Here is a 27,726-nt window from a genome sequence, read left to right on the forward strand (position 1 = left end):
ATTCCCATAGGATCCAATGGGATTTTGGGTGAAAGGTTAAAAATATTGTTTAAAATTGCCCGCTTGCCCATTTCTTTTGTAGGTTGGGTGGTAGGTAGCATCCATCATATCCTACCACACAGCCCACTTAGATGTCCTTGGGAGCTACCCGTGGGAAACAATAGGGTGTTTCAAGTTCCACATTGTACCCCATGGCTAGGAAAGTTCTGCATTGCAAATTTGCCGTGTATTTTGCAACCCTGCCTTGAAAAACACTGCAGAAATACACAGTAAAAAGGAATCTGTCCCTCCCAACACAGAACACACATTTCAAAAAGAGTCCAAAAATGGCAAAAAAAGAATCACTGACCCAGAATTCACTGCCAGCCACAATGCCTATGCTGCAGTAACATCACTGGCACAAGTTGCTCTCTCACACACGATTATGACTCCTTACTTCAGCATTGCAACAGCTGCCACAGCAGCACCTTTAGCTGCAAGCATAGTCATAAGCTCAACTAGAGCAACTTCAGCCATTTTGACTCAGTAGTACATCTTGCAATGCAGATAGTAGACAGAGCAGTGAAGCACAGTGAAGACAGAAGCACAAGTCTCTCAATGCCAGACATAGAGCTCATCACAGCAATCATCAAGAAATATTATGCGTAAACACACAGAGCTGCCACTGTCCATTGTTTCTTGCCACAACACTATCTCACAAACAAAACAAACCACAGCTCAAGGAAGGCAGGCACCCAAGTTATGCCTTTGTCAATCTGAGATCCAGCAAAACCAGATAGTTATAGAGAAAAGAAAACCACAACATCAAACCTTCCTTGATTCCTTCCTCCTCTCCTGATGTATTCTTTTCAAGAGATCTCTCTGCCGCCCAGTCCCTTTGAATACATTTTGAAACTTCCTCCTTTTGTGTTCCCCTCCCTCCCCCAGCCTATGGGGGCACAGTTCCCCAGGACAGCACTTGATTTGTATGATAACAAGCCAACCAAGAACCAAGGAGATCATAATCCGACCAATCGGAAGCCAGTGCCAAAAACCAATCATCAAGGGAAAAACAGCCCACCAAAATAGTGGTCGAAACGTTGAAACATTCCAATCAAAACAGCGTTGTTCTGTTCCAAGCCCAAAACAGGCCCTTTGTTTGAAAGGTGTTCTGTTTTGAGCCTGAAACACTCAAAATTGCCCCTTTTGTGTAGAAAAGTTTTGACTTAGAAACGTTCCGCACATCTCTATACTTGAACTTCATCGTTGACTTTTGCCTTTATTGCCAGCTCACCAAGGTTTCTTACACAGTCCTCACTGGGATTTCTTTCAGAAGGTGCATTTTTGTCTAAGCCATCTTCGTAGAATGTGGAATTGATTTCCTTAAGGGCACCTCCAGCAGCCAGCAAAAGGCTCCCAGCCATTCCCTGGCAAGAGCTGCTATTCATACAGCTGCTCCTGGGGGACAGTTCTACCCCAGTGACTGTCTTACTGAACTTGGGATCTGCCTCAGGCTCATCCATGCTGCTTGCAGACACTTCCTGAATAATGCACCTTCTGGCCTTTTCATCTGTGCTCTGATCTTCACCTACAGTGGGGCTTTTTCCACACTTTTTTGCTTGTGGCATGAAAACACTGTGCTCCTTGGGATTTTGTTGGTGTACACTCTTCTCTAATCCTTCTGGGTGGTTATGTTCCTTTACTGCTTCACTAACCAGAGTTTGACCCTTCAGCTGTTCATTGTTGGTGGATCTCTAGAATGACAGAAGACAAAACTGGTGTTTATTCCCTATTCAATTAATCACAACAGACTGCTCATCCCAAGCTATCAATATCAGTAGTTAGCTACCAGAAGTTATCATCTATTCTGCTGAGCTGGGTTACCCCAGGCATCTCATGTTGTCTGGAGCACTGGGAGCCTTCCACTCCCGGCTGCTCCAGACCAGTGGAGCCCGCTTTTTGTATCTAGCATTTTACTGAGGTAGAACAAACTGTGGATTTGTGCTACCTTGGCAGGCAAATCATCTGTGTGATTGCTGCCAAGTAGATGGCTTCCCCTTCAGCCCACTGCCATTTGGGGCAGTGAGCTGGGGGTGGGGAGGAGTGGCCATACTGAGAGCAGCCACAGGACTCTTGGTGTAGGGCACACTGGGATATGGGAGGATTTCTTCCTCCCAATCCCAGCTCTGGCCTCTACTTGTGTGGGCATGTCTCTGGCCTCTACTTGTGTGGGCATGTGACATGGCAGAGACCAAGACAGCTGCCGCTTGTCTGCGGGGAGAGGCAAGCAAGCTCTTGCCTCCCTCTCTAGCCCTAGGGAGCGCACAGCTGAGGTTATGTGCACGACTCCAGTAAGTAGGAGTATATTGAATAAAGTTGTGCACAGGAGCAGCCCTACCTGGGCTTGCTCCTGTGGAGTGCCGGAACCGGTCTCTTAACTGGGGTAGCCCAGGTTTTGTACCTGAGCTTCTAGTGAGGTAGAAGGCAGAAGTCGCATATCCACTCCCTGGTTGTATGAACACTCAAGCGGCTGCCTGCAGCTCGAGCATTCATAGAGCCGGATGGCAAGAGTGCCAGCAGGAGGGAAATCCCCCAAGGCACCGCACTCCTCACATGGTGCATTATGGGATTTCTGGAGGCTGGGCTTCATTCCCATGGCCTCCAGATGGCTGCACCACTCATTGCAGCACAGATTGTGTGGATGAGCAAGCAGCACAGCTCAAGGCAAACTGTGGTCATGGCGGGTGTGGGGAGGTAGGGCCAGTCCTGCCTCTCCCCCCCCCCACACACAGTGGGCCCCAGGACAAATGGTGTATGAACAACCTTAAGATCTCCTCATTCTTCAGCAACATGTCCTAAACAATGCAATGCATTGTTCTCCAATCTTCTCCAATCTATTTTATAGTGCATATTCAAGATCATAGTATTGACAGGCCTGATTCATATGTGACCGAAGCCTCATGATTGTCCCTTCCCTATAGCTGGATCTCACATTTTTCTAACAACATCTCTATCCAGGAACTATAAGGATAGGAGAGTACATGGTTTCTTCCCACACAAGTGGCTCCTCTTTGGGATCTGATGACACTGATGTGGGAAATAACCACATCGTTTGCCTGACCCACGTAGACAGTTCTGGAGTGACATGGGATTATGGTCACAAGGAAGTGGCTTCTACCCCATTCTGGGAATAGAGGAAAGAATCAGCCCTCATGTTCTCAAACACATTGATTAAAGGATGAGCTTTCTCAGTACAAGCATATGAGGGCCAAATTAAATAAGATGCATGAGCAAAGATGGTTCGTTGTTGTTACTGAAATGCAGTTGCAGGGAACTGAATTGGATCAGAACAGTGGCAGGGGGGGGGAATCCTTGGGCCTCTCATGTTGATCGGAATTATAACACTTAGCTGCTACCTCATCCGTTGTCATGACCCTTACCTTGCATTACAATCAGGATGCTGACAGAGCAGAGCAAGCCAACCACATCAGGAGAACCAGTGAGTGAGGTACTGGGCCCAGGCCTCAACACTGAGTCTGAACCTGTCAATGACCAAGAATCCCCAGAGCCCAAGACCCCCAAACAGAGACCACCCCCCCCACCCGAGAAAGTATCCCAAATTCACCTCAGGGACCAAGTCACTCCACACTAGGGTCCTTGTGCTTCTTAGTGCCCACTTGCTGACACAGGGACCACTGCAAGGAAGTACCCAGCAGGTGATGGAGTGGTGGACAGGTGATGGAGTGCTCAGTTCCAGGCCTGAGGGCTGCTCAGACTCCTCAGCAGGAGGCTGGAGCCTAAGAAGGGCAGTCAGGGTGAGAAGGGGTCTAAAAGCTCCATGTATAGCAGGCCTGCTCAACTTAGACCCCCCAGCTGTTTCTGGACTACAACTCCCAGAGTCCCCACCCACAGTGACCAATAGCCAGGGATTATGGGAGCTGTAGGCCAATATCTGCAGGAGGAGATATTGGTTGTGCAGCCCTGATGCATAGGAAGGGGAAGACTCCATTGGAACAAGGAGGCAGCTCCCAGTGGCCTGTCCAGGGTCCTGAAAGACCGATCTCTAACTTCCCTTCTTCTTCAGCATCTTGATCTCAGTCTGTATTCTGCCTATCTGTGTGTTTCCTGAGCCATCGAGTGTCCTCAAGGAATGGCCTCTGTCTGCCTAGTTGGTTCCTGCTCTCTCCAACCCCAGACTGCTAGTCTTAGCTGCATCCTCACTAACTCCTCATAACTGGGCACTCAGGGGTGGAAATTGCTGGATCTCCATTTCTTTTCCACCATGGGTGGACAGGTCCCTGTTCTGAGAGGCTAACAGTCTAGACCAGGACTGCTCAACTTTGGCCCTCCTGGGAGTTATTCACACATGGCTTCATGCTGAAGGGTAAATGTTGAGCGAAGCCACTTCGAATTACACTCAAGGCATCTGAGGGAAGCAGCCCCTCCCCTCTGTTCTCGGGTTTTCTTTTGGAAACAGGTTCTCATTGCATGCCTCCTTCTAGCCAATGGGGAGAGCAAGAGCAAGAGAGCACTCCTTGGATAGGAACACAATGATTATACATCAGTGCCACTCTAGCGTTTTCAGAAAAACTCTCTTAAAACCAGCATTTTCATAACCCAGAAATACATCGTGATATGCTAGAATTCGGAAGACAAAGCCCGATTTGTGTGTGGAGTGCTTTCAAGGATCTTGAATGGACTTTGGGGTAAGTTTGGCTGGTGTGTGAACGCACACACTCTCTTCCGGACGAGATTCAGGGTAACAGCCCTGTCTGTAAAACTTCCAGCAGATGTTAGCCTACAATTCCCATAATCCCTGGCTATTGACCACTGTGGCTGGAGATTATGGGAGTTGTAGTTCAAAAACAACTGGGGGGTCTAAGTTGAGCAGGACTGGTCTAGACATTGATATTGTATTGAGGACACAAGAGAGGCCACAGAGGAAGAGGAAGAAAATGTAACGCCTGATAGGGAGGGATAACAGACCAAGGGGGAAAGTTTAAGCAACTCTTCTTCTACCCATACCCCTGCTGCTGCGAACAGACTTGCAATTCCTTGCAGCTGCATTTCAATAATAATTTTTAAGCAATCGGGATCATGCCTCCCTGTGTCACTTTCATCTAGTTTGGCCCTGCGTGGGGATTCTAGTCTACTTTGGTGACTGAAAATAAAGAACCAGTGGGTGGTACTTCTTCTGGATGAATTAATGGTAGTGGGAGACTGACTGTTTGTGTGGCCTGTCACAAGTATCTTCTGAACACTCACCTGGTTATCAGGTTCATCCTTTATAAAGGGAATTTCTTCACCTTCCTTCGCATCCCATCTGTAAAATAGCACACAAACCTGGGGCAGTCAGTTCTTTGGATGACAAAGAACCAGAGGCCCTCTGGTTCTTGTTTGTGAACAGCTGCGTTTCCTTAACTCACACTGCTGTGGGAAGTGCAGAACAATGCCTGCTTTCTTAGCCTGGAGGAAAACTCTTGTGGCAGAGAAAAAGGGCTCTGTCTATGGTGGTTCTAATATTTAGTCCCCATTCTCCACTGTAACAACTACACTTTAAGGCAGGGCTGCACAACTTGGGCCTTCCTGCAGATCTTGGACTATAGCTCCCGTCATTCCTGACCACTGTCACTGGGGATGATGGGAGCTGTAGTCCAACAACAGCTGGAGAGAACTCTGGCCCTAAATCATCTTCTTAGCCCAGGCAGCAATTTCTTTTCTAAAGATGTCCAAGTTTACCTGATACATCAAAACATTTTTACTCACAGCATCTACAGAACACATTTATCTTAATTCCAAAGGCTCGACAGAGCTCATTAATCTTTAGCCAGCTGGTTGTTAAAAACTTTAATATAATAAAATCATAAAATGCCATTTCTCTTCCAGACATTTGTCAGTTGACTAATAACATGTACCAATGATTTGCACAGCTGTCTGCCATAGCTAGAGAACCAAGAAGAAAATTAGATCTTAAAGTATTTTTTATTTCACATGAATAGATGTAGGTAGAGAGAAAAGTGATAGTCTAGTTTGTCACCTCTTTTCCTTCCTGACAGCGACTCTGCCTCTAACAGCTGTTTGCTATTAATAGTTTACTGTATTTCTATTAAAACAACAGAATTTAGCAAATCAGTGTATACACGTGTAGTTCATATTCATCACTAGTTGGTTTGATTACAGGCAGAAGCCCAACAGGTGCCATTTTCAGAGGCAAGCAGAACACTGAAACATTGTGTAGCATAGTAGCTGGGAGACTGGGTCAGAATGAAGTCCCTGCTTCAAATCTCTCTTCTGCCATATGTTTGCTTGGTGGCCGTAAGCCATTCCTTCTCAGACCCCACATCTGCAATATGGGGATAATACTCATCGAGCTTACAGAGTTGTTCTAAGGGTTCCCAGAAAATGTGGGGAAACTCTCCCATTGGAAAGCATAGGTTGGGGTTAGCTTTTGAACACACTTTAGCCGTTTTCTCGGGCACTTTTGGACAGAGAAAGATACAAGAGTTACAACATTTACAACACTGTTTTCTTGTAAGCCGCCCAGAGACTTGCATTTTGGACGGTACACAAATGTGTCAAATAAATAAATAATTAAATAAATAAAATAAGAGGCCTGCTTGCAAACTGCAAGCCATTTTAATAATACACACACACAGACACAGACACAGACACACAGACACAGACACAGACACACACACACAGAGGCTTCTGATGAAGTCCTCAAAATGATGCTATAATGTCTTTAAAGTACCACAAGATTCTTCATTGGTTTAGCATTTATATAGCACTTTTGTGTGTGTGTTCAAAGCATTTGACATGCATACATAAACTAGCTGATCCGGCACAGAGCATCTGCATCCCAGTTCACCCTGTCTCTCCTCTCCATCTTCACCCCCCCCCTTCAGCCCCGGTCCGTTCTCCCCCTCCCAGTTCACTTTCCCTCCCTGCCAACCTGCGTGGCCGGTGCTTTCCCTCCCTGCCCACCGGTGGCACTTTCCCTCTCTGGCTGGTGCTTTCTAGTTCTCCTCACCACCGTCTCCTTCCCTGCCCACCCACCCTCCCTCACTGTTGCCGCCGCCATCGTTTTATCCCACCTGCCCTGCCTTCTCCTGCCTGTCCCTGCCTTCTCCGGCCAGCCGGATGCCCCGCCTTCACCGCACGCACGCCGGCACCGTCGTTTGCCCACCGCTGCCGTTATTTCCCGGCCCACCGGCCAGATGGCTGCTGCCGCCACCATTTTCTTTCCCCCACCTGTCCCTGTCGCTATCTGGCAGCTTTCTGAACTCTTGCAAGAGCTGCCACATAGGGGATTAGCCACAGGTATGCCTTAGGGAATTATATATAAAGAGAATACCTGATGGCAGGTCATTATTATTACTCCAAGATTGAAGGCTGGGATGTAAGGCAGAGAGAGAGTGGCTTGCCTCAGAGCTGATTCACGCAAGATATTGTGGCTGTGGGCGATGGGAGTTGCAGTCCAACAACAGCTGGATAGCATCAGCTGGCCACCCCTGCAGTGTTGGGTAGACTACATTTCATTTATTTTTAAGGTATCAGCCCAAGATGGCAGGCCAATTTACTCAGATCTCCGCTTACAGATGAACCATAACTTAGTTTCTTGAACAGGAAATCAATTTTATTTCCATAAAGCACTGCAAAGTATATTTTAACTCAGAACACATTGGGCTGCTACCATTAGAAAGCTAGATTAATAAACAGTAGACTATTTTTTTCATTTTGAAGTCTTGTAGATTTTGCCCTGTCATTTGTTTCACTGGCAGCTGTTCTTTTGTTCCTGTATTCAGGCCATGTTTGCATGACTATTTTTGTCATGGTTTTAACACCGTTGGTATCCAGCCAGTGCTATTGATTCTTCTTATCCGTGTTTACATCACCATACTGCCACCTTGAGTGTGTCAGCAGATAGGTGGGCTATAAATTTTTTTAATACCCCTCATTGGCTGAGGGTAGTGGTGAAAGGAGTGTGGGAGCCAATATTTGGCTCTCTCAGAGACAACTGCTATTCATTCCTGCCTAGGAGGTGATTGGCAAACACCTTTCTAAAACAGCTGCAGGTTTACCAATGCCACTGGTGGACCAGCAAACAGAAACCCACCCACCCCAATCAATTCCAGGGACTGAACACCTCAGGACTATACTGAATATAAGGAGACCCTTCCTGGATCAGGCCCAAAGCCCATCTAGTCCAGCATCCTGTTTCCCACAGTGGCCCACCAGATGCCGCTGGGAAGCCCATGCTAGGAGATCAAGGCATCCTCTGTCTCCTGCTATTGCTCCTCTGCAATTGGTATTCAGCTGCCTCTGAACCTGGAGGTAACATACTGTTGGGATTTACTACAGACAGTTTTTGAGTTCTGTGTATGGGGCATGCTTGCCTATATTTAAAAGGTAGCTCAAGCAAGATTCAGTTAAGGATGATGCAATGTAAAGGTAAAGTGTGCCGTCGAGTCGGTGTCAGCTCCTCTGCAACCACAAAGCCCCGTGTTTGTCTTTGGTAGAATATAGTACTGAGATAATTTTGGAGGCAAAGGGAGCTTTGCACTAGCTAAGGGAGGCCAGCGGTGGCCTGTGTCCGGCTGCAGCAGTGGCCGCCCTTGGCCCTGTCCATCTGGGGCATCAGATGGTCTGACATCAGATGCAGGTGGTTAGCCATGCCCCCATGTCTGACATCAAAAGTGGTGGATGTGTTGGGGCCACATGGCCCCTCAGGGGAGGCGGCCAAGGTTCTTTGAACCTAGTCACCCAGTAGTGGCTATGCCCCTGGAGCTTTGATTTAATTGGTTGCATTTTGTAAAATAGAGGGAACTTCAGGTTGCTTACCTGTTACTGGAGTTCTTCAGGTGGTCATCTGTCCAGTCACACAGATGAGCTTCACGCTGGCATGAAGAAACATCTGGGGGACTCACAAGCTTTTCTTTTTCTGTCTCTCCTGGTAGGTAGCTAGGCTCTTCCCCCTTACACCTAGGTCATGTGCTCAGCACCCTCCTCCTCAGTTCTAGAATCTGCCACAACAAGGCTCTGCAGTGGAGAAGGATGGGCGTGCGTTCGACTGGACAGATGACCACCAGAAGAACTCCAGTTACAGGTAAGCAACATGAACTTCTTCTAAGTGGTCTCTGTCCATCACACAGATGGGCACATCTCAAGCTCTTGGACTTCGCAGGAGGGAAGCAGAGCCCAAAGACCAGGGGAAAGGCCATAATCAGACAGTATCTGGCCCACTAAGGAGCATGAAAGGCTCTCATCAGTGAACAGAAGAACACTTTATTGAACACACAACAGCAGAACAATTAAGTGCACACTTTGTTGAAACAGAACCTGCAGAACTGATCTCCCAAAGGCCACGTCATTACGGGCCCGAACATCTAGAGCATAGTGCTTTATAAAGCATGAAGGTAAAGACCATGTCACAGCCTGGCAGATGGAGTCCAAAGAAAGTCCCCCTGTCAAAGGCCATGGAAGTGGCCACTGCTCTGGTAGAATGAGCTTTCAATGAAGAGGGAGGTTCCAACCCAGCCACTTGGTAGGCCAACCTGATAGCTTGTATGATCCAGGCCAAAATAGACTGAGAAGATGCTCTTTGGTCCTTGTGTGGCATACCATAAGTTACAAACAAAGCTGTGGTGGACCTAAAGGGTACTGTGCAATGGACATAAAAGGCCAACGCCCATCTAATGTCTAGAGCATGCCACCTTCACTCTGGTTTGGAAGAAGGGTTAGGGAAGAAAACTGGTAAGGAAATGGCTTGCGACCTATGAAAGGTCGAGACTTTCTTAGGCAGAAATGAAACATCAACCCTTAAAACAACTTTCTCTTTCTGGAACAACAGGTAAGGTGGATCACAAAGCAAGGCTCGTAACTCTCCCACCCTCCTTGCTGATGTAATTGCGACCAGAAAAATGGTCTTGAGAGTTAACAAACGAAGGTCACACGCTGCCAGAGGCTCAACCAGTTTGCCCATGAGGGCAGAGAGGATACTCATTAAGTCCCATGAAGTGGCTATAGTGGGCTTGTCCAGGTGTAGATACGCTAACCCTTTCAAAAACTGCTTGACCTCCTCCAAAGTGAACAAGGAAGGTGCCAAAGGAGGTGCATTCCGAAAGGCAGATATTGCAGCCAGGTGTCCCCTGACTGAGGACATCGAAAATGCTGATTTCTTGAGAAGGAGTAAATAGGATGGTAGCTGTGGGGACCACGGTAGGGTCCACGTCACTGGTAGATCTTACATATTCAGAAAAACGCTTCCACTTTGCCCCATAGGACAACATAGTAGAGAGTTTCCTGGATGCTGAAAAGACCTCATTCAATTCCGCAGACCAGACGGTTGGATTTGCCATGCTGTTAGGTGCAGTTTCTGTACATCGGATGGAGTACCTCCCCCCCGCCATCAACATAGCAATGCAGGAAGGAGGGGAAGTCTGATGAAGCGACTAGTGGACATGTGGAGCAGATGCAGGAATCAAGAGTGCTGGGGCCACCAAGGCGTCACAAGAATGCAGTCTGATCCTTTGTCCTCCAACTTCTGGAGAACTGCTGGGAGAAGCAGAACCAGAGGAAACAGGTAAAACAAGGCCCGCATCCATGTGGTTGTGAAGGCACTGCCCTTCGTGTTGCTCCCCACCCTTGCTCTAAAGAAGTACACTGGAAATTGGTAATTGTGCTCTCTCGCAAAGAGGCCCACCTGCAATGTCCCCCACCTCCAAAAAACATCTTGCACAACTCCCCTGTCCAGTTTCCTCTTGTGAGAGAACATCTGTGTCCTGCTCAAGCTGTCGGCCAAGGTGTTGTTAAGACCCTTGATATGGACTGCTGATAGGTCGATGTGATGAGGAAGGGCCCAGTGCCAGAGTCTCAGCATTGGAGCCAGGAGAGCTCGGGACCCTGCTCCACCTTGATGGTATACAGTATATGTGCTTTTGTTGTAGTATTGTCTGTGACAATCTGGACATGCCAGCTTCTGACCTCAAGGAGAAAACCTCTCAACGCTTTGAACACTGCCAAAAGCTCTAAGTAATTTATATGTGGTCAGCCTCCTCCCTGGACCAATGTCCATTTAGATGAAGATCCTCGAGATGAGCTACCCAACTGTCTTCTGAGGCATCCATTGTTACTCGCACCTCTGGGCTGGGCCTCTTGAATGGGGTGGATTGTAACAGATCTCGTTGAATATTCCACCCTTTGAGGGTTAGATGAACATGGTCCAGAACGTGTGTGACCTTGGAATTGTGATGCTTCGCTGGGCGAAACACATCCAGGAACCAGCATTGCAAGGGATGCATATGCAACCTGGCCATAGGCAGAATTGCAGTAGTGGAGGCCATAAGGCCGAGCATATGCTGTATGTTACATGCTATGTGAGTAGTGATGTTGCATATTCTACAAGCAAGACTTCTGATCTGCTGGACCCAACTGTCTGGAAGGCTCACTGCTTCCACAACAGTGTCAAAGATCACCTCCAAAAACTTAATTCTGCATGCAGGGGTCAACTGAGATTTGTTTGTAGTTGACGCTTAGACCCAAGTCACCCAGCAACGCAATAGTCCTTCAAAGGTCCCTTTAAAGAAGAGCTGGAGACCTGGCTGCCAGCAGCCAGTCGTCCAACTAAGGAAAAATGTGAATCCCCTTCTCCTCCAAGTGCCCTACCACCACCACCATGCACTTGGTAAAAACTCTCAGCACCGAAGATAGTCCAAATGGCATGGGGCAGAACTGGAACACGTCCATGCCCACCTGAAACCATAGATACTTCTTGTGTTGGGGACGTATCAAAATGTGATAATATGCATCTTCCAAGTCTATGGCCATGAACCACATTCCCTCTGTCAGGAGTGTCATAATTTCTGAGATGATAAGCATACGGAAATGTGTATGCTTATCATCCATGTAGGAACTCCATGTAGGAATTGTGGAGACGGAGATCCAATATGGGTTGCAACCCCCTGCCCATTTTGGAATAGTGAAGTATAGAGAGAACAGCCCATCCCCAATGGGGGGGAAGGGCTCTATAGCCCCCTTTAGAAGGAGGTCCTCCATCTCCCCTTGAAAGACAGCATTTATGGACGTGGCCCTCCTCCCTGAGTCCTGTGGTCATTCTAGGAAATCTATTGCATATCTGAGACGAATGATGGTGAGAACCCAGTTGTCCAACATGATACATTCCCAATGTTCCAGGTAAAGCTTTAAATGTGAACCGATCCCGTGGTAGTCACGCCCAAACAAAACAGGCAAAGATTATGTCCACCTGTTGAGGGGATAGAAGACCAGCACTGGGAGCAACGTTTAAAAGACACTTTGCTAGCCATACACTGGGGCAGAGAGAAGAATCCCCTTATGGAGAAGGAGTGTGGATATAGAGAACTAAACATGAAATAAAGAACACCAAACATGGAAGAAAGAAATATAATAGTAAGATAGGAGAGAATAAAATTAAAATAAACTAAGTCTAAATATTATTCCTTCAGAAAAGCCTGCAAGGATTTCCACCAAGATGATTCTTCGTCAGCAGGCAGAAAAGAACTGAGGAGGAGAGTGCTGAGCATGTGACCTAGGTGTAAGGGGGAGGAGCCAAGCTACCTATCAGGAGAGACAGTGAAATTTTTTTTGGATATTTCTTCATGCCAGCATGAATCCCGTCTGTGTGATGGACAAAGACCACTTAGAAGAACTTAGGTTCTACTGATTGGGTTGTTTAAAAAATGGTTAGAGAAAAATTATGTGTATATAGGAGGTAGCTTTAGCAGAGAGGGTTAGAGTCTGAAGTAACTAGTTGAAGAGCAAAGAAGTTGAGTTTTGGATTTCGCAGTGAGTTGAGTTTTGGAAGTCAGTCTGCAGTAATAAGAGCTGGAGTTTGCAGAGAAAAGGAGAGAGAAGTCAGGACAAGAAGTAAATGTTGGTGAGCTGAAAGAACTGAGTCCAGTCCAAGTGGAGGAGTTGAAGCCAGTCAAAGCTGAAGAACTGCTAGCACAGCTCGAATTAGTGCTGTGGCTGTAGCAAAAGCTGAAATCACAGAAGAACCAGGTTGGATTGAACCACAGGCCTGTACTGTGATGAGGACCAAGAGACTGCAGAAGGAAAAGCCAGAGTTGCTAACAGTGATATTCAAGGACTCTAAGTTGGGACTCAGTGAGAGTCAGGTTAGTGGATGCGTTTTTGCCCACAATTTGTTTGTCCCCTATGCTCTTTTGGTTGATGGCTTTGTTTTATATATACTAAACATGTGAAACAACTTTTAAGTGAACTAATTGCAAAGTAAAATACTTGTTTACCTTTAAAGAAAAAAATAGCTTCTCTTTACTCCACCCCACACCTACAAGCTTTGCCACCCTCCCAAGGTTTGTTTTTGGCGACACAGGTTTGAAAGGCTGTTGTAGTAGACTCAGCTAACAGCCTAGAAGTCTACTTGGTGACAATGGTTAAATTTGTAATTTTGGGGAAGATCTATGTCTGGTGTTAGCAGCAGGGTGGATCCTCCACATGTGGTAGCAAGCACTGGAATAGAAAGCTATTCCTCCACAGCAGGAAATTAAACAAACTCAAACTGCCCCCCCCTTTTACAACTCCAGCAGAGCCTTAAAAGGCAAGTACAGCCATATTTTCACTCCTTTCTAAAGCATTTTTATGCTGTGAGAATGGAATAATAAGGCTCACTTATTGGAAGAAACAATGCCTGTTAATGTGATTTAAGTTTGCAATATAGAATGTCTTAAGTTTGCAGTATAGAATGTCTTAAGTATCAGACACTAGTTCATTTACCAAAAAAAAATTAATTTGTTTTTTTAAAATAAATAAATAAATAAATTCCATCACAAAGAAGTAAATGGCAAAAAACAACAACACTGTGATCTAGGATAGGCACATGTATAAGTATAATAAGCAGAAAACATTTAATGGCCACCAAAACCAACAACTACTTGCCATATCACTGGTGAAAAATCCCCACTGTAAAACGTTACTGCTTTGTAGTTGTGTGAGTAATGCTGATATTAAAAATCATAATGGACAGGTGGTAATGTGTTAATGGCATTTTAAGCCTCAATAAATGTCTTGTAACAAAAACTGTTGTTACTATTATGGCGTATTTATGGTTCCCATACATCCACAGAACAGAACAGAAATTACTTACAGTCTTTGACCAGCAAAATAAAATGCAAAGCAATCACAAGACATGTGTCAGTCCAGTACATAAGACTACTTAATTCCTTAGTAACTAAAACTAATCGCTTTATATTTCTAAATTACTGAGTTATCCAGTCACAAATTGATAGAAGCTGTTATTAGCGGGTGAATTCTACATGCTGCAGCACAAAATTTGGCAACACTGAAGGTAATAGTTGGCTGCTGATCTTAGAAAATAAATGAAACGTAAAATTCATCTGAATGTCCTGGCAATTTTAGTCTAAAAGGTACAATTAAAACATTACAGAGCTCATGATAAAAAAACACAGTATAATAGCAATAGCACTTACATTTATATACCGCTTTATAGCCGGAGCTCTCTAAGCAGTTTACAATGATTTAGCATATTGCCCCCAACCTTCTGGGTACTCATTTTACCGACCTCGGAAGGATGGAAGGCTGAGTCAACCTTGAGCCCCTGGTCATGATCGACTGCTGCCCCGCTGAGTCAACCTTGAGCCCCTGGTCATGATCGAGGACGTGCCCCACAGTTTCAACAGCTCATAATCCACAGGGGCATGGACAGTCAATATAGGGGATTTTCTGGAACCTTCCCTCCAATGCCACAGATGGTAGGATTGTGTACCTTATGTATTGGATCATGTACCTTATGAGTTGTGCCTTGCACCAAAGGGGTGACAAAAGCTCATATTTATATGCCAAGGCCAGAGGGGGTCATGTGACATCCTAGGTTTTATTCCTAAAGGGGTGAGGTGACATGAAAACCTGGAAACAGAATAGTCACCAAAGGGGTATCTTGCTAAAATGTTGCAAAAGCAGGATATGGGATGGGGCCATCAAGTTGATAGGAGGAATCGCAGAACTGGTGTGAATGAACATTGAATGCATCCTGAGCTATATTTGCAAACTGGTCAAAAATGTCCGAGCAAGTTCTTGTAAAGAGGCTTCAGTCCATTTAACTTTGCATCCAGATAGGAAAAGCCCATTCATGTTTGGAATATAAAGTTATCTCTGGAAGGTTTTCATCCACAGAAACCAAACCATTTCTGGTAAATAACTACATGGAATTTGGTGGTATTATTGTACTGACAATGTCCTAAAAGGACAACATTACAGAATTTAATAACAAGTTTAATAACAAGCCCAGAGACATAAGTTTTAAGCGGTATCCAAATATGTTAAATAAATAAATACATACATACATACATAAAATAAAGTTGTAGTAAGAACTAATCAGCCTACTTTCCTTTCACTGTCTCTACAACTGGATCAAATTTGGTTCAAATTGAGGTCCACAAGTTAGATCTCTCACACCTCAAATGCTCATGCATCCGCCATCTTGGATCGGGGTGGATAACATCATCACAGACTTCGCTGTTGAGGTGCCCCTGTGTGCCACTCACTGCAACTGTACCTAATTTGGTTTAAATGGGTTAGGCAGTCCACAAATTAGCCCGCTTGTGCCTCAAATGTTCATATGGCTACTATCTTGAATTGGAGTGGATGACATCACACACCATTATGGCAACCCTATGTGTCACTACAGCTGTAGCAATTTTGGTTCAAATCAGTTAGGTGGTTCATAAGTTAGCCCACTTGCACCTCAAAAGTTTACATGTCTGCCATCTTGGATCAGGGTGGATGACATCATCACAAACTACACTGTTGAGGTGTCCCTACAACTGCACCTGATTTGGTTCATATTGGTCCAGGCATTGCGAAGTTGATAGCAGGGATAGCGGGCCCCTTTTACAGACCTCCGAATAGGTTCAAAGACCGGCAGTTCAGCTGGTTCAAAGGCAGGGGGGATACCTTTAAGGGTGGGGGAGGCTGCTCTTACCCCTCCAGCAGCATTTCCCCCACCGGCGCTGCACTTTAAAAGGGTCTGGCGGGGCAGCAGTGTACTTCCCTGCTGCCCTGTTGTCTCGTTAGACTGGAAGTGTCCAAAAGTTCCTGACGCACATGCCCATGTCAGGTGCACACACACACATCTCACTCACTCATGCACATGGACGACATGCCCGCACACGTCAGGTACTCCTGGTCACTTCCAATCCAACAAGGCAATGGGGTGTCAGGGAGGTACGCTGTCGCCCTGCCAGACCCTTTTAAAGTGGGGTGCCTGTGGGGGAAATACAGTGGGAGGGGTAAGAGCACCCTCCCCCACCCTTAAAAAGTATTGTCCCTTGAACTGCCCCACCACCACCAATTTGCCCCCACCCCATTGCCCACACCTGCCAAGTGCCAAAGAAGAGTTTCTTCACTACGTTTCTCCCCTGCCGTTGCTGCGGCTGGCACACTCCAGACAGAGTGAGTGGAGGCAAAGGATGAAGAGGGGAGAGTCACAGGACTGCCCATGAAAAATGTGGTATGTGCAGGTCAGTGGGAAGTATCTCATTCAGAATTTATTCTAAAAATAAAATAAAGTTTCCAGCTTTCCCTGAGCATGTTGTGGTATAAAAAATAGTGCATTCAGCTTATTTAAGTGGCAGGATTGAATCTGTTTTTGTTATTGCTATTTAAATACTGGCAGAAACAATGGTGGTAAATGCCTCTGTTTTCACAAAAACAAAAACTTGAGGACTGTAATATTCATGGTGCATGTGGTATAATATAATGGTATGATATAAGTTTCAAGGCCACAATGAAGTTTGGCTAACAGCATAACAAGAGGCTAAAGATGGAAGGGTATAAAAAGTTCATGCTTATGGCAAGCTAGCATGGCTGCGTACATCATGGATGTTTATTTTTATCTGCTTATTTAATTTTCTGTTGCAACGTGCTCTAAAGCCCCTGTGTAGCTGGTGGAAAAGCAGGAAATATGTCCCCCGAGACCTTGCTTGTTACACTTTGTTTATTCTGTAGGTGCTTTCATAATGTCTAAATGTGAACATCCAAGTGGGTCTTCAAAAATGAAATTAACCAGATCTCATGTGTGTACATATGTATGTGTACACTCAGTTAGTACCCCTGCTAACTGAGCAAAGAGGCACCTTTTTAAAGTGGTGATTCTCTTTATTTAGCAGGGGGAGAGCAACTGGCCCTATCTGTCCCTAGCATAACATCGTTCCAGTGGCTGTTTCTGGGGACTATCTTATGTTTCTTTTTTAGATTGTGAGCCCTTTGGGGACAGGGAGCCATTTTATTTATTTATATCTATGTAAACCACTTTGGGAACTTTTCTTGAAAAGTGGTATAAAATTTTTGTCGTAGTCATATTTGTATGTATATTTATATGTAGAAGATGCTTATCTTGTAAAGGGCGGGGGGGCATTAGCTCATTAGGTCCAGGCTCCAAATTACCTAGCTGCACCTCTGCGTATAAAGCAGCATCCTATGTTCCTATGACAGCCTGAAGCACACCTTATTCAAGGGAGTTTTGTTTCCTAGCCTATGTCGAGAGAGGGAGTGTTTTTAACAAAGGCACTGTGAATAGGCTGGCCAGTAAATGTCTGTGTCTGTTTTCATATATTTTACAAAAATGCAACGATCATTTATTATAGCATCATTAAAATGAAAATTCACAATGAATAGATATGTAGTTCATAGTCATCAGTATTAGTTTGATTTTAGGAAATATGAATATGGGCCTGCCTCCCAGATTCAGCATTGCGACTCAGCAACACAGGAAGACAGAAAAGAAGAATCGTTGATATGATTGGACCAGTATTCTCAGTGCAGTGCAGTTCAGAGAGAGTAAATACAATGTGTTTGTTTCATTCAGGTTCCCCGAATCACTGCCTTAGGGAATTTACATGCATTTCCCTCAGTGATACAGTTTGTTCTTGAAATCGTGATTAGTTACCCATCATACCTGGAGGAGACTGAACAATAATGGTTAACAGAAATGTGTCCTTGTCCATTGTAAGACAAGTTTGCAAGGGTCTGCAAGGGTTCCAAGAGCAGCAACCAATGATACAATCAGGCTGTTCATAAAAGCAGCCCTACCCAGGCTTGTGCAGCCCTACCTGGGTAGGGCTGCTCATGTGAAATGCCGGGATCGAGGCCGATCCCAGAGCTGCCCTGCTGGTTTTCTCCCAGGCTTTTACTGAGGTAAGAGAGTGTGTGCCCAATTACCTCAGTCCCCAGTTGTGTGTCTACTTGGGCTGCAGGCAGATGCAGTACTCCAAGTGAGATCTGACCAGCACAGAAGAGAGTGAAACTATTACTTGCGATCTGAAAACACTATAAGGCTATGCACATAATCATGTAGGTGGGTAGGGGCAAGGCTGCACGGAACTCTAACTCCTGCCCAGACAGTCCTCCCTTGGTGGCGAGAGTGTGGATTGTGCTCCCACACGATCCACGCTGCTTAAGCAGTGCAGAACTCCAGAGGCCGGGACAATGTGACCCGGCCTCCGGATATCCCACAATATATCCCACAATATACCAATGAGCACTGTGCATTAGGGCAATCCCCTAGCAGTCAGGCACTCTAGACACTTGACTCGCCAAAGGCCAGGATTAAAAGCAGGATTAGGCGAGCAGACAACACCGGGATCCACGCAGATTCTGGCACTGCACACAAACAGCCTAGCCCAGTGTGGGCTGCCCATATGAATAGCCTTTATGCCTCTGTTAATGCAGCTCAAGATTACATTAGTTTCTTTAAGCAAATGCAATCTCAGGCTGCATTAACAGAGGCATAGGCCGCATTCAGACATCGCAGGAACTGGCTTAGAACAGCAGTTTGCAGTGAACATTCTAAACTGGGGATCGCATCGCAGACAATCCCCCATTCCCAGTTTGGAAAACTCCAGAGGCAGGTGAGAGTTTCCCCTCCCACTTTCTGGTTCCTTGGTTCTGCCCACTTGTACAGCCATGCTGGTGCCAGGCTGTGGGCATGGCTTCACAGCTCCAGGAAACTGATCACAAGGGTCCCCCCGCCCCCGCCACAGGTCCAGTGTATCCAGCACAGACCTACCACTACCATTGCTGCAAGGATCACAGACTTCAAGCAGTGCTCCTGGTAGTACTGCTGGCCCTTTAATTATAAGAGCGGCAGGGCCTGGTGTGCCTGTTGGCGGGCAGAGGGAGTAGTGCTGTTTTGTTGTTGGTGTTGTTGGTATTCAGTAACATATACGTCATTGATACTCAGGCTCTTGATTACCACTGCATACACCTCCCCGCCCCAGACATCCCCCACAAACTTGTGTCCCTCATTCTGGCAATGAAATCTTGGCAACCCTAAATGCTACCAAGCCAGTCTCCCCCATCCTATTCTTGTCATTTGATTTTTCTTGCTTAAATGCAGGACTCTACATTTATCTCTCTTGAGCGTCATAGTGTTGGTTTTGGTCCAGTGTTTGAGCCTGTCCAGAATGGACTAAACTTTGATTCTGTCTCCTAAGTTGTTAGCGACCCCACCAGGTACTTCCTCCCAGATGACGTGGCGCCTTTGAGGAGTATTCATCGAGTACTCAGCCAGCTGTGAGTCCACTTAACAGCAATATCATCCAGCCACATTTAACCATCTTGTCAACAAGACTATCATGGGAGACTTTGTCAAGTGTGTCTCCACCCTCTTACCTTCTGGCTCTGCCGGTCAGCCTGTCCTTCCCTCTGGCTTTGCTGCTCACTACAGGCAATGCTCTGGAAGCAGGCTCACTGGTGCTCGTTCTGCGTTGTCCTCCACCTGGAAAACATGCCGTACCCAGAGCTAGAGGCTCGGCAGTCCAACGTCATGCCAGCTCCAAGACCTTTAACATAGAGTTTCCAGCCTCCATTACTGAAGCAAGGCCCAATAACAGGCCTGACTGAGGGGTTCATTATCTTTACTCATGCCTAGAACTTGCAGTTAGCAGAGCCCTATTCATACTGTGTTCAACGCATGTACAAACTGTGTACAATGTACACAAATACAGATCTATATGCATACACAGCCATTCACATGTTATGCTGAATGCATATACAGCAGTGCCCATCTTATTTGTACCCTGCATTTGAAGTAGCCTGTACCCAGGTTTACTTTTTAAATGAACACAGGTACAATCATTCTAATTTTTTTTTTTAAAAAAAAAGCCATGTATGAGTGCACAGAAAGCTGTGCACTCATACAACACAATGTCTGAACAGGCCTTAGGTGACAGGAGACTTGTGTTGGAAAAAAGATGAAAATATCAATTAAAGGCAAGTTATGGGAAGGTGCTTTTTAGAATGCCTTCATTCTATCCTAATGCAAAGATGTTCTTTGCCAACTTGTGTGTCATTCTTTGGTTATGCAAACACATTCTGTTGCTACCTTCCCTCACGCCACTTCTCGGTATTACCATTAGTATATTTTTATTTATATACTGCCCTTTGTCCTAAGACCCCAGGATGCTTAACAATAAGATAAAAACAATATAATTCAATAAGAACACCATGCTCTTCAGCCACAAAATCCATGCAGCCTTCTCATGGGGTCACATTCCTTTGACCATTCCCCATAACTGCATCACTTTCTTTTACATAGGTCTGGTAACTATGATGACTAGGACCGCTGCATTGTGACCCCTCACACCCCCACTCCCACCGCACATCTCTCTCCTCTGTGACTGTTCTCAGCATGCTTCTGCACCCATGGTTTCTGCCTTGCTGCTCATCAGCTTTCTGCTTGGCTGCTAGCCCATCTATGCACCCCTCCAATGAAAGGATTGATACTTCCTGCTGGAAAAAACAGAATTTCTCTTTTACTTCAGTATCACAAAGTCTCCCCCAACCCCCATCAAACAGTGATTTCACAGAAAGGCACAGAAAACACGGGTACAACAGAAGCAATAAAAGAGGAAAGCAATGGATATATTAGAATAGAATGCAATCACTAACCCATAAATACTTATGCAATTACCAGCTGATGGGTTGGAAAAGCTGAATGAAACTCAGTGCCTTTTATTCTGCTGCCTTAAGGGCCAAGCTGCAAGGTATATTAATCAGAGGATTGGTCCTAGTGTGCTTGATTCTTCTTCCCTAAGTAGCAGCTGAGGGGGCAATCTGGATTGGGACCACAGTATAGGGTAGGGGGCTTTAATATGTTGCTATTTTTTCCTAAGATGAAGGTCCCATTGGCACTAGTGGTTTTGTTTTGTTTTGTCTGGTTTTTATTCTGCTGCTGTGTGTTTTATGCTTTTAGCTGTTTCATACTACTGAGTTTATCATTTGTTGTTTTGCAGTAGCTTTTATAAATTGTTTTTATTCTTGTGACCGATGCTGGGAATTACCTTTAAATGAATAGTAGGCTCATGTATTTCTAAAGCAAATAAAATACTTCTGTAAACGATAGGAGACATTACTCTGGGTCAGGTCTTGGGGGAAAGCTTCTTCTCTAAGCAGTGTATTTGCAAGAACCCTGATGTAAATCCCTGCCTTACTTAATGATAAGCTCTCAGGCAACCTCCAGAAACCTGTGTCAGGTTCTGAAGAAACATGTCTGCGAATTTCAGTGCTACAGCCATACATGGAACACCTTCCTTGTGCTGGTATTTTTGCAGCATCTCCTTCCGGCCAGCACTTGCTTTCCCATCCCTTTCATGACAACTTTAAAGTGGAGCACCAAATGTCTCCAGGGCACTTTCCAGACTAGATCCTACAACAGGGTCATGATGTGTCTCCGAAGTGTGCTTCCACACTTCCTGCGTCGTGACACTGCAGTCCCTACGTGGACAGCAGGGTACCATTCACATTTCCAATACCTTGTTTTGAATTTAATCACTGTGATACAGAGCTAGAACGTTGTATATCCACCGTGAAAAAGTTGCTCTTTTTTCGGGTTGTTAGTTGCTGCAAGACTGTTTACGTTTCGGATGCGACTTGCCCGAACAGAGGCATTTTGCTGCTGCTGAGCAGCTAGTCTGGAAAGCGCCCAGGAGGGATGGTGAGTTTCTTCAGAATCCAGTGCAAGTGTCTGAAGACAGCACACGAGCCCATCATTAAGTAAGGTGGGAGCTTAAAAAGAAACAGAATGAACCAATATGTGGAAAAGGCAAAAGTCAGCTTTTACAATGAATTGAATTCAGGGCCAATCCTGGGTTCTACTTGCCTTTTCCTTCAAAAGGCAGTGATCGTTGCTGAGATTTCTTAGCATTTCTTCCCCCTTAAAGAACAAAGGATGAAAAACAAAGCATGAAAACCCGTTTGTAAAAGCAAATCTCTTCCCTCAACTACAAAAACAAAAGAAAAGCATAGCACAGAGTGACTGATTTGGCAACACCAACAAATGTGTAAATATAGGGGAAAGAGGCTTGGACATAGAAGTGAACTCTACATGTTTGTGTGGTACGAAACCTCCAGTTTTTCTTGAAATGTTGCCTTCAAAATATGCTTTCTTTTCTGAAATAGGAAGTGGATATTGATTTTTATCTACCATACGAGGTTTGGTCAGTTTCCAGTCATGGCCCCAGACTCTTTCCTAAATATCAAAACCTTCCAATTTCAATATTCTAAGGCTGACTATAATATGAAGTAGGGTGTTTTGCCAGCCAAATTGTACAACTGGATTGCATTTTCTGAAGGCAAATTGTGCTAAATGAGCCCTGGGAAATATCTCAAAGAAATTTTAAAAAACAAAAACAAATGAGAGCCAAATAGCTGTGCTGTAACATTCCTTTGACTGAACAGAACAAGAACAGTTATTTTCTTTATAGATTAACTCTTCTCAGTCAGGACTATCCCTTATCCCAAAACAACATGGAAATAAAGACTCTGTTCGGGCAAAGACTCTGCGTGGCCAAAGTTACCACAACAGTGCAAGAATCAAGCCCGGAATTTGAGAATGGTGTCCAGGATCTTTCTTCCATCCATTCCAAAACATAGTCGGATATCAAGTTTATCTGGCTTTATATACAGCCATGTGGTTTCAGGTTCAGCAGGATCAACTGCTCTTGGAACCTTGCACACACATCAAGGGTTGCTTCCCACCTTATAAGAAAATAGACACATTCCTGTCAGACGCATCTCAATCTGAAGATGTGAACAAAGTGATGGGCATTATGATGCACAGGCTTGTTTCTGTACATCCAAGGCAAGTCTTCTCAGGCAAAGTGAATGCATCCTCATTCTCCCATTATTTTTGGTTCAGATATAGGTATGACTTTTTTAAAAAAAAGTTATGTGAGCATAATCCTTCAGAGCCACATTGAGTGATTGATTAAGTGCTGTCAAGTTGGTGTCGACTCTTAGTGACCACATAGATAGATTCTCTCCATGCTGATCTGTCTTCAACTTGGCCTTTAAGGTATCTCAGTGGTGCATTCATTGTTGTCATAATCGAGTCCATCCACCTTGCTGCTGGTCATCCTCTCCTACTCTTTCCTTCAATTTTCCCCAGCTTTATGGACTTCTCAGGGGAGCTGGGTCTTCACACAATGGGTCCCAAGTATGATAGTTTGAGCCTGGTCATTTGTGCCTCAGTCAAAGAAAACACCCCAAAAGTATATCCTTCACAAATGGCATGATGAACATTTAGGCTTGGTAAAGTGTATTAGTTTTACTGGCTTTACAAGCTGTTAAATTGTTTTTAGGATTTTTATGTGTTTCTTTTCAATTTTACAATTGTTTTGGATTTGATATTTGCATTCACTGTTTTTCTCTTATTTGTAATTCAATCAATTACAATCAATGCTCTTGACTGAATTAATTGATCCAACCGAGGGCATTCATCAGCTGGGTAGTAGACACGTTAAACAAACAGACAGACGAACAAAAGTATCGTATCCCTTGCTGACCTTTCTTACTGTGGGGGCAATCCAAAGCTGTCTCCCCATCTTTAGTTTCCTCAAACCTGAAGGTGAAAAAGGACCATTTTAAGTGTAAAGCCACTAAAAATCGATACTGAATGCATATTGATCTCTATGAGTGAAAAATGGCTGTCTAAATCTATCCCTTGTCAATATGCAAAAAAGGGATCAGCCTATACAAAATTTCCTGTGTATTGTATACAATGAACTCTGTGCAAAAGTCTCCTTTCTTGCAACTTCTGTGTCTTCCTCCTTGCAAATAACCTTTAGCCAACATAATGGTTATTCTCACAACCAGTTAGTGCTAGCCCAGGTAGGGTTGGTTGGTCATGAGAAGTGCTGGGATCGCTCCAAATTCCAGAGCTTCTCCACCGGGTAAGGGTGTGCAAACGGGTTCGACTTGAACCAGGGTTTGAGTCAAACCGACTTGGTTCAACCGTCTGAGCTTGAACCAGCCCAGCCCTCCAAAAGTTGGGGGGCAGTCCACACTTGAGCCAGTCCGGACCTGGTTTGGATCAAACTGGTTCAACCCAGTTCTAGTGCTTGTAAAGGGGAATCCAGTAAGGGGAATCCGGCTCCTCAGGAATTCCAGCAAAAGCTGGGCCAAGATGATGGGGGGAGCATCAGCAAGGCCTAGAGGAGCCAGCACTGGCCCACTGCCAAGGAGCTGCATCACAGCTGTGGTGGGTAAGGCAATCCCCCGTCCCCTGCCTGCCCCTTTAAAGCCCTGTAGGCTTCTTCCAGTGCTTGTAAGGGGGAATCCTTTCTGGGTTCCCCTTTACAAGCACTAGACCCAGGGCCGAGCTGGTTTCAGGCACAAACCAAAGACCAGCCAGTTCATCAGAACCAATATGTGGACCGAACCACCTGGAGCAGTTCCGTGCACAGTCCTACCACAAAGTATCCTGGATTTGAAATTCAGGCTAAAAGTGAGGAGGAAGAAGATATGCATGCATCTCCTATTTCACTGCCCGGTCGTGTGGGAGAGCAGGCTGCTGGCAGCCATTAGCAGCATAGATGTGGGGGGCAAGGAACAACTCAGCCGTCAGAACACATCATACTGCTTGTATGGTGCATTCTGGGATTCCTGGCAGCCAGACTTCCTTCCCCCTGTCTCTGGATCACCACGCCACTCACTGCAGCACCAGTGGCACCCAGCAGAAACAGCAGTCATGTGAAGGAAAGTTGGCTGGATCCTGCCTTCCCTAAAGCTCTCTCCAACCCCAGCCCTAGCAGTCATGTGCACAACCTTACTCTATAGCTGAGTAGGGGTTGTTTTAATAAAAGCCCTGCTGGATCAGTCCAAACATCCATGTGATCCATCATTCTGTTTCTTATGCTTCTAGGAATCTTACAGGCAGGCATGAAGGTAACAGCCCTCTGCCCTCGTGTTGTGTTGTCCCAGCATTGGGCACTCAGAGATATACTGCCTCTGAACGAGGAGCTTTCATTTAGCTATCATGGCTTATTGCCTGTCCTCCATACATTCATAAAAACATTCCTGCTGGATCAGACCCAAGGCCCATCTGGTCCAGTATCCTGTTTCACACAGTGGTCAACCAGATGCCGCTAGAAGCCACAAGCGGGAATTGAGGGCATGCCCTCCCTCTTGCTGTTACTCCCCTGCAACTGGTACTCAGAGAGGCATCCTGCCTTTGAGGCTGGAGGTGGCCTATAGCTCTATGACCAGTAGCCGTTGATAGACCTCTCCTCCATGAAGTTATCCAAACCCCTCTTAAAGCTATCCAGGTTGTTGGCTGTCACCACATCTTGTGGCAGAGAATTCTATAAGTTGATTATGCATTGTGTGAAAAAGTACTTCCGTTTGTTGGTCCTACATTTCCTTTTTCTTTTAACCCTTTAAACCCTTTAAATATGCCATTCAAGGCAGTGATCATCACCACAATAGGTGGCTGTGAATTCCACATGTACATGTAGAATAGTAATGGTTTTTTGTTTTTTTTTGGTCTTTCCTAATCTTTCTATTGGAAAACCCTGAGTTGCTGATCAATGAATCCAGGCAAAATTTTTGTGGGTGTTTATTTGATGCAGGATCAGCCATACCTCATCAGAATCATTTTGGAATGTCTGAAGGGCATTGACTAAGAAGATAACGTTGTCTGATAGAAGGAAAAGAAGTTGTGGAGTGTGCATTTCTAAGGGATTCTTGAGGTCTCAAGCATCTTGAGATGCTTCTTCCCGTCACTGGGGTGACCAACCTGAGGCTCTCCAGTTGTCATTGGACAACAACTCCCATCACCCCCTGCTACACTGTTGCAACATTGGGGTTGGGAGTTGCAGTCCAACACCAGCTGGAGAGTCTTAGATTGACCACCCTTCCTCCATCAGCTGCATTGCATACAATCAGATGATATAATGGATCCTTTGTGGGTCATTGAATCTGAGCCATTTATTGAGGCAGACACATTGATGTACTACCCTCCTTCTCTAGCAATCACAAGTCTCATAAACCCAGAAGCACACAGCCTCAAGAGTACCATCAGCTATATTGCTTCCCATCAGCTATCTAGCTCCCACCAGGATATTGTTTCTACCATTGACCTTCCTGCAGGCGACAGCGTGCTGAGTGTGTTGGGGTGCACCTGGAGACAACCTACATGCGCTCTGATTTCTCTATATCCCAAGCCCGTCGCCATTCTCCCCTTGCGTTCTTGTGGCGTGCCAGTCGCTCAAGGTCAATCTGATCCCGCTCTTTCTTCCATCGCATGTATTCCGACCGCTCTCTCCCAGTGAGGGTGCAACTCTTGTCGCCTGGGCTCTTCTGGGGAGATTTTCCTCTCTCCTAATGGAAACAAAAAGGCAGTAGCCTCATCAATACAGTAGCATTTGAATCAAAACTTCTGAATTAAAACTTGACTCCCTCGGCACCCAGATGTAGCGATACCGACTGTACAAAATGAAATGAAAATGAGTGTTCCAGATGGAGAAAGACTCCATTTGAAAACAGAACCTGTTTTCACTTATCCACACTTGGTCCAGATGATGTGCTTCCCTGTAGTGCAATTTCACATCGCCATCTGCTGGCCATTTGCTGCTAATCTGTGATGAAAATAGCATATTTTGAGACTACCTCTGATGCATTTTTAAGATAGTCCCAAAAGAATCAAACATATTGGCAGCAAATGGCCAGCAGATAGTGCTGTGAAATTGTGCAGCAAAGAAGCACATCATCTGGACCAGGCACAGATAGGTGAAAACAGCTTCCATTTTCAAATTTTGTACCTGGAAAAACCCAAAGCAAACAAATGGAAAACAGCTTCCATTTTCAAATTTTGTACCTGGAAAAACCCAAAGCAAACAAATGGAAAACAGCTTCCATTTTCAAATTTTGTACCTGGAGACACCCAAAGCTAGGTAGCAGGTAGGTACTGCTAGGACTGCGTGTGCTCCATGTCACCAAAATGTTTTGGTGACATAGAGCTACTATTTAGGGCCAGTTCAATCAGCCCTAAATAGTAATCTTTTGACCAGTAGTTCTGAAGCTGGCCTTTAGCTGTGGCACACAACACAGTCATATCCCATTCAAAGACAGTAGAGTAAACTGTGGTCTCAGTGGCTACATCACAAGTTCTTGGAGCAGTATGTGATCACTATGATGACCACATGAGAATAACTGAAGTCTTAACGAACATCAGTGATGTGGACTTGTGCAACCTTTGCTAAGTGGGCAAAGCAGCGGCACCCTTTAAAGAGGTGGCTCTCTTTACGGAGCCAGCGTGGTGTAGTGGTTAGAGTGCTGGACTAGACCGTGAGACATGAGTTCAAATCCCCATTCAGCCATGATACATGCTGGATGACAATGGGCCAGTCACTTCTCTCTCAGCCTAACCTACTTCACAGGGTTGTTGAGAGGAAA

General features: G+C 45.4%; 1 protein-coding gene across 4 annotated transcripts in view; it reads right to left on the minus strand.

Moving 5' to 3' along the window:
• Positions 1-169: 169 nt before the first annotated feature.
• CCDC9B (coiled-coil domain containing 9B) overlaps positions 170-27,726 on the minus strand; it is an 86,531-nt gene continuing 58,974 nt past the window's right edge. For all 4 annotated transcript variants that reach the window (XM_053273441.1, XM_053273430.1, XM_053273450.1 and 1 more), the window contains 6 exons: positions 26,468-26,652; positions 23,838-23,893; positions 22,154-22,207; positions 19,666-19,771; positions 5,245-5,302; positions 170-1,733 (listed from right to left, as the gene is read on the minus strand). In XM_053273441.1, the coding sequence (XP_053129416.1) occupies positions 1,227-1,733; positions 5,245-5,302; positions 19,666-19,771; positions 22,154-22,207; positions 23,838-23,893; positions 26,468-26,652 (966 nt within the window). In that variant the 3' untranslated portion in view covers positions 170-1,226. The remainder of the gene's footprint in view (positions 1,734-5,244; positions 5,303-19,665; positions 19,772-22,153; positions 22,208-23,837; positions 23,894-26,467; positions 26,653-27,726) is intronic.

This window comes from Hemicordylus capensis, chromosome 1 (genome assembly GCF_027244095.1).
Source record: "Hemicordylus capensis ecotype Gifberg chromosome 1, rHemCap1.1.pri, whole genome shotgun sequence".
Taxonomy (NCBI): domain Eukaryota; kingdom Metazoa; phylum Chordata; class Lepidosauria; order Squamata; family Cordylidae; genus Hemicordylus; species Hemicordylus capensis.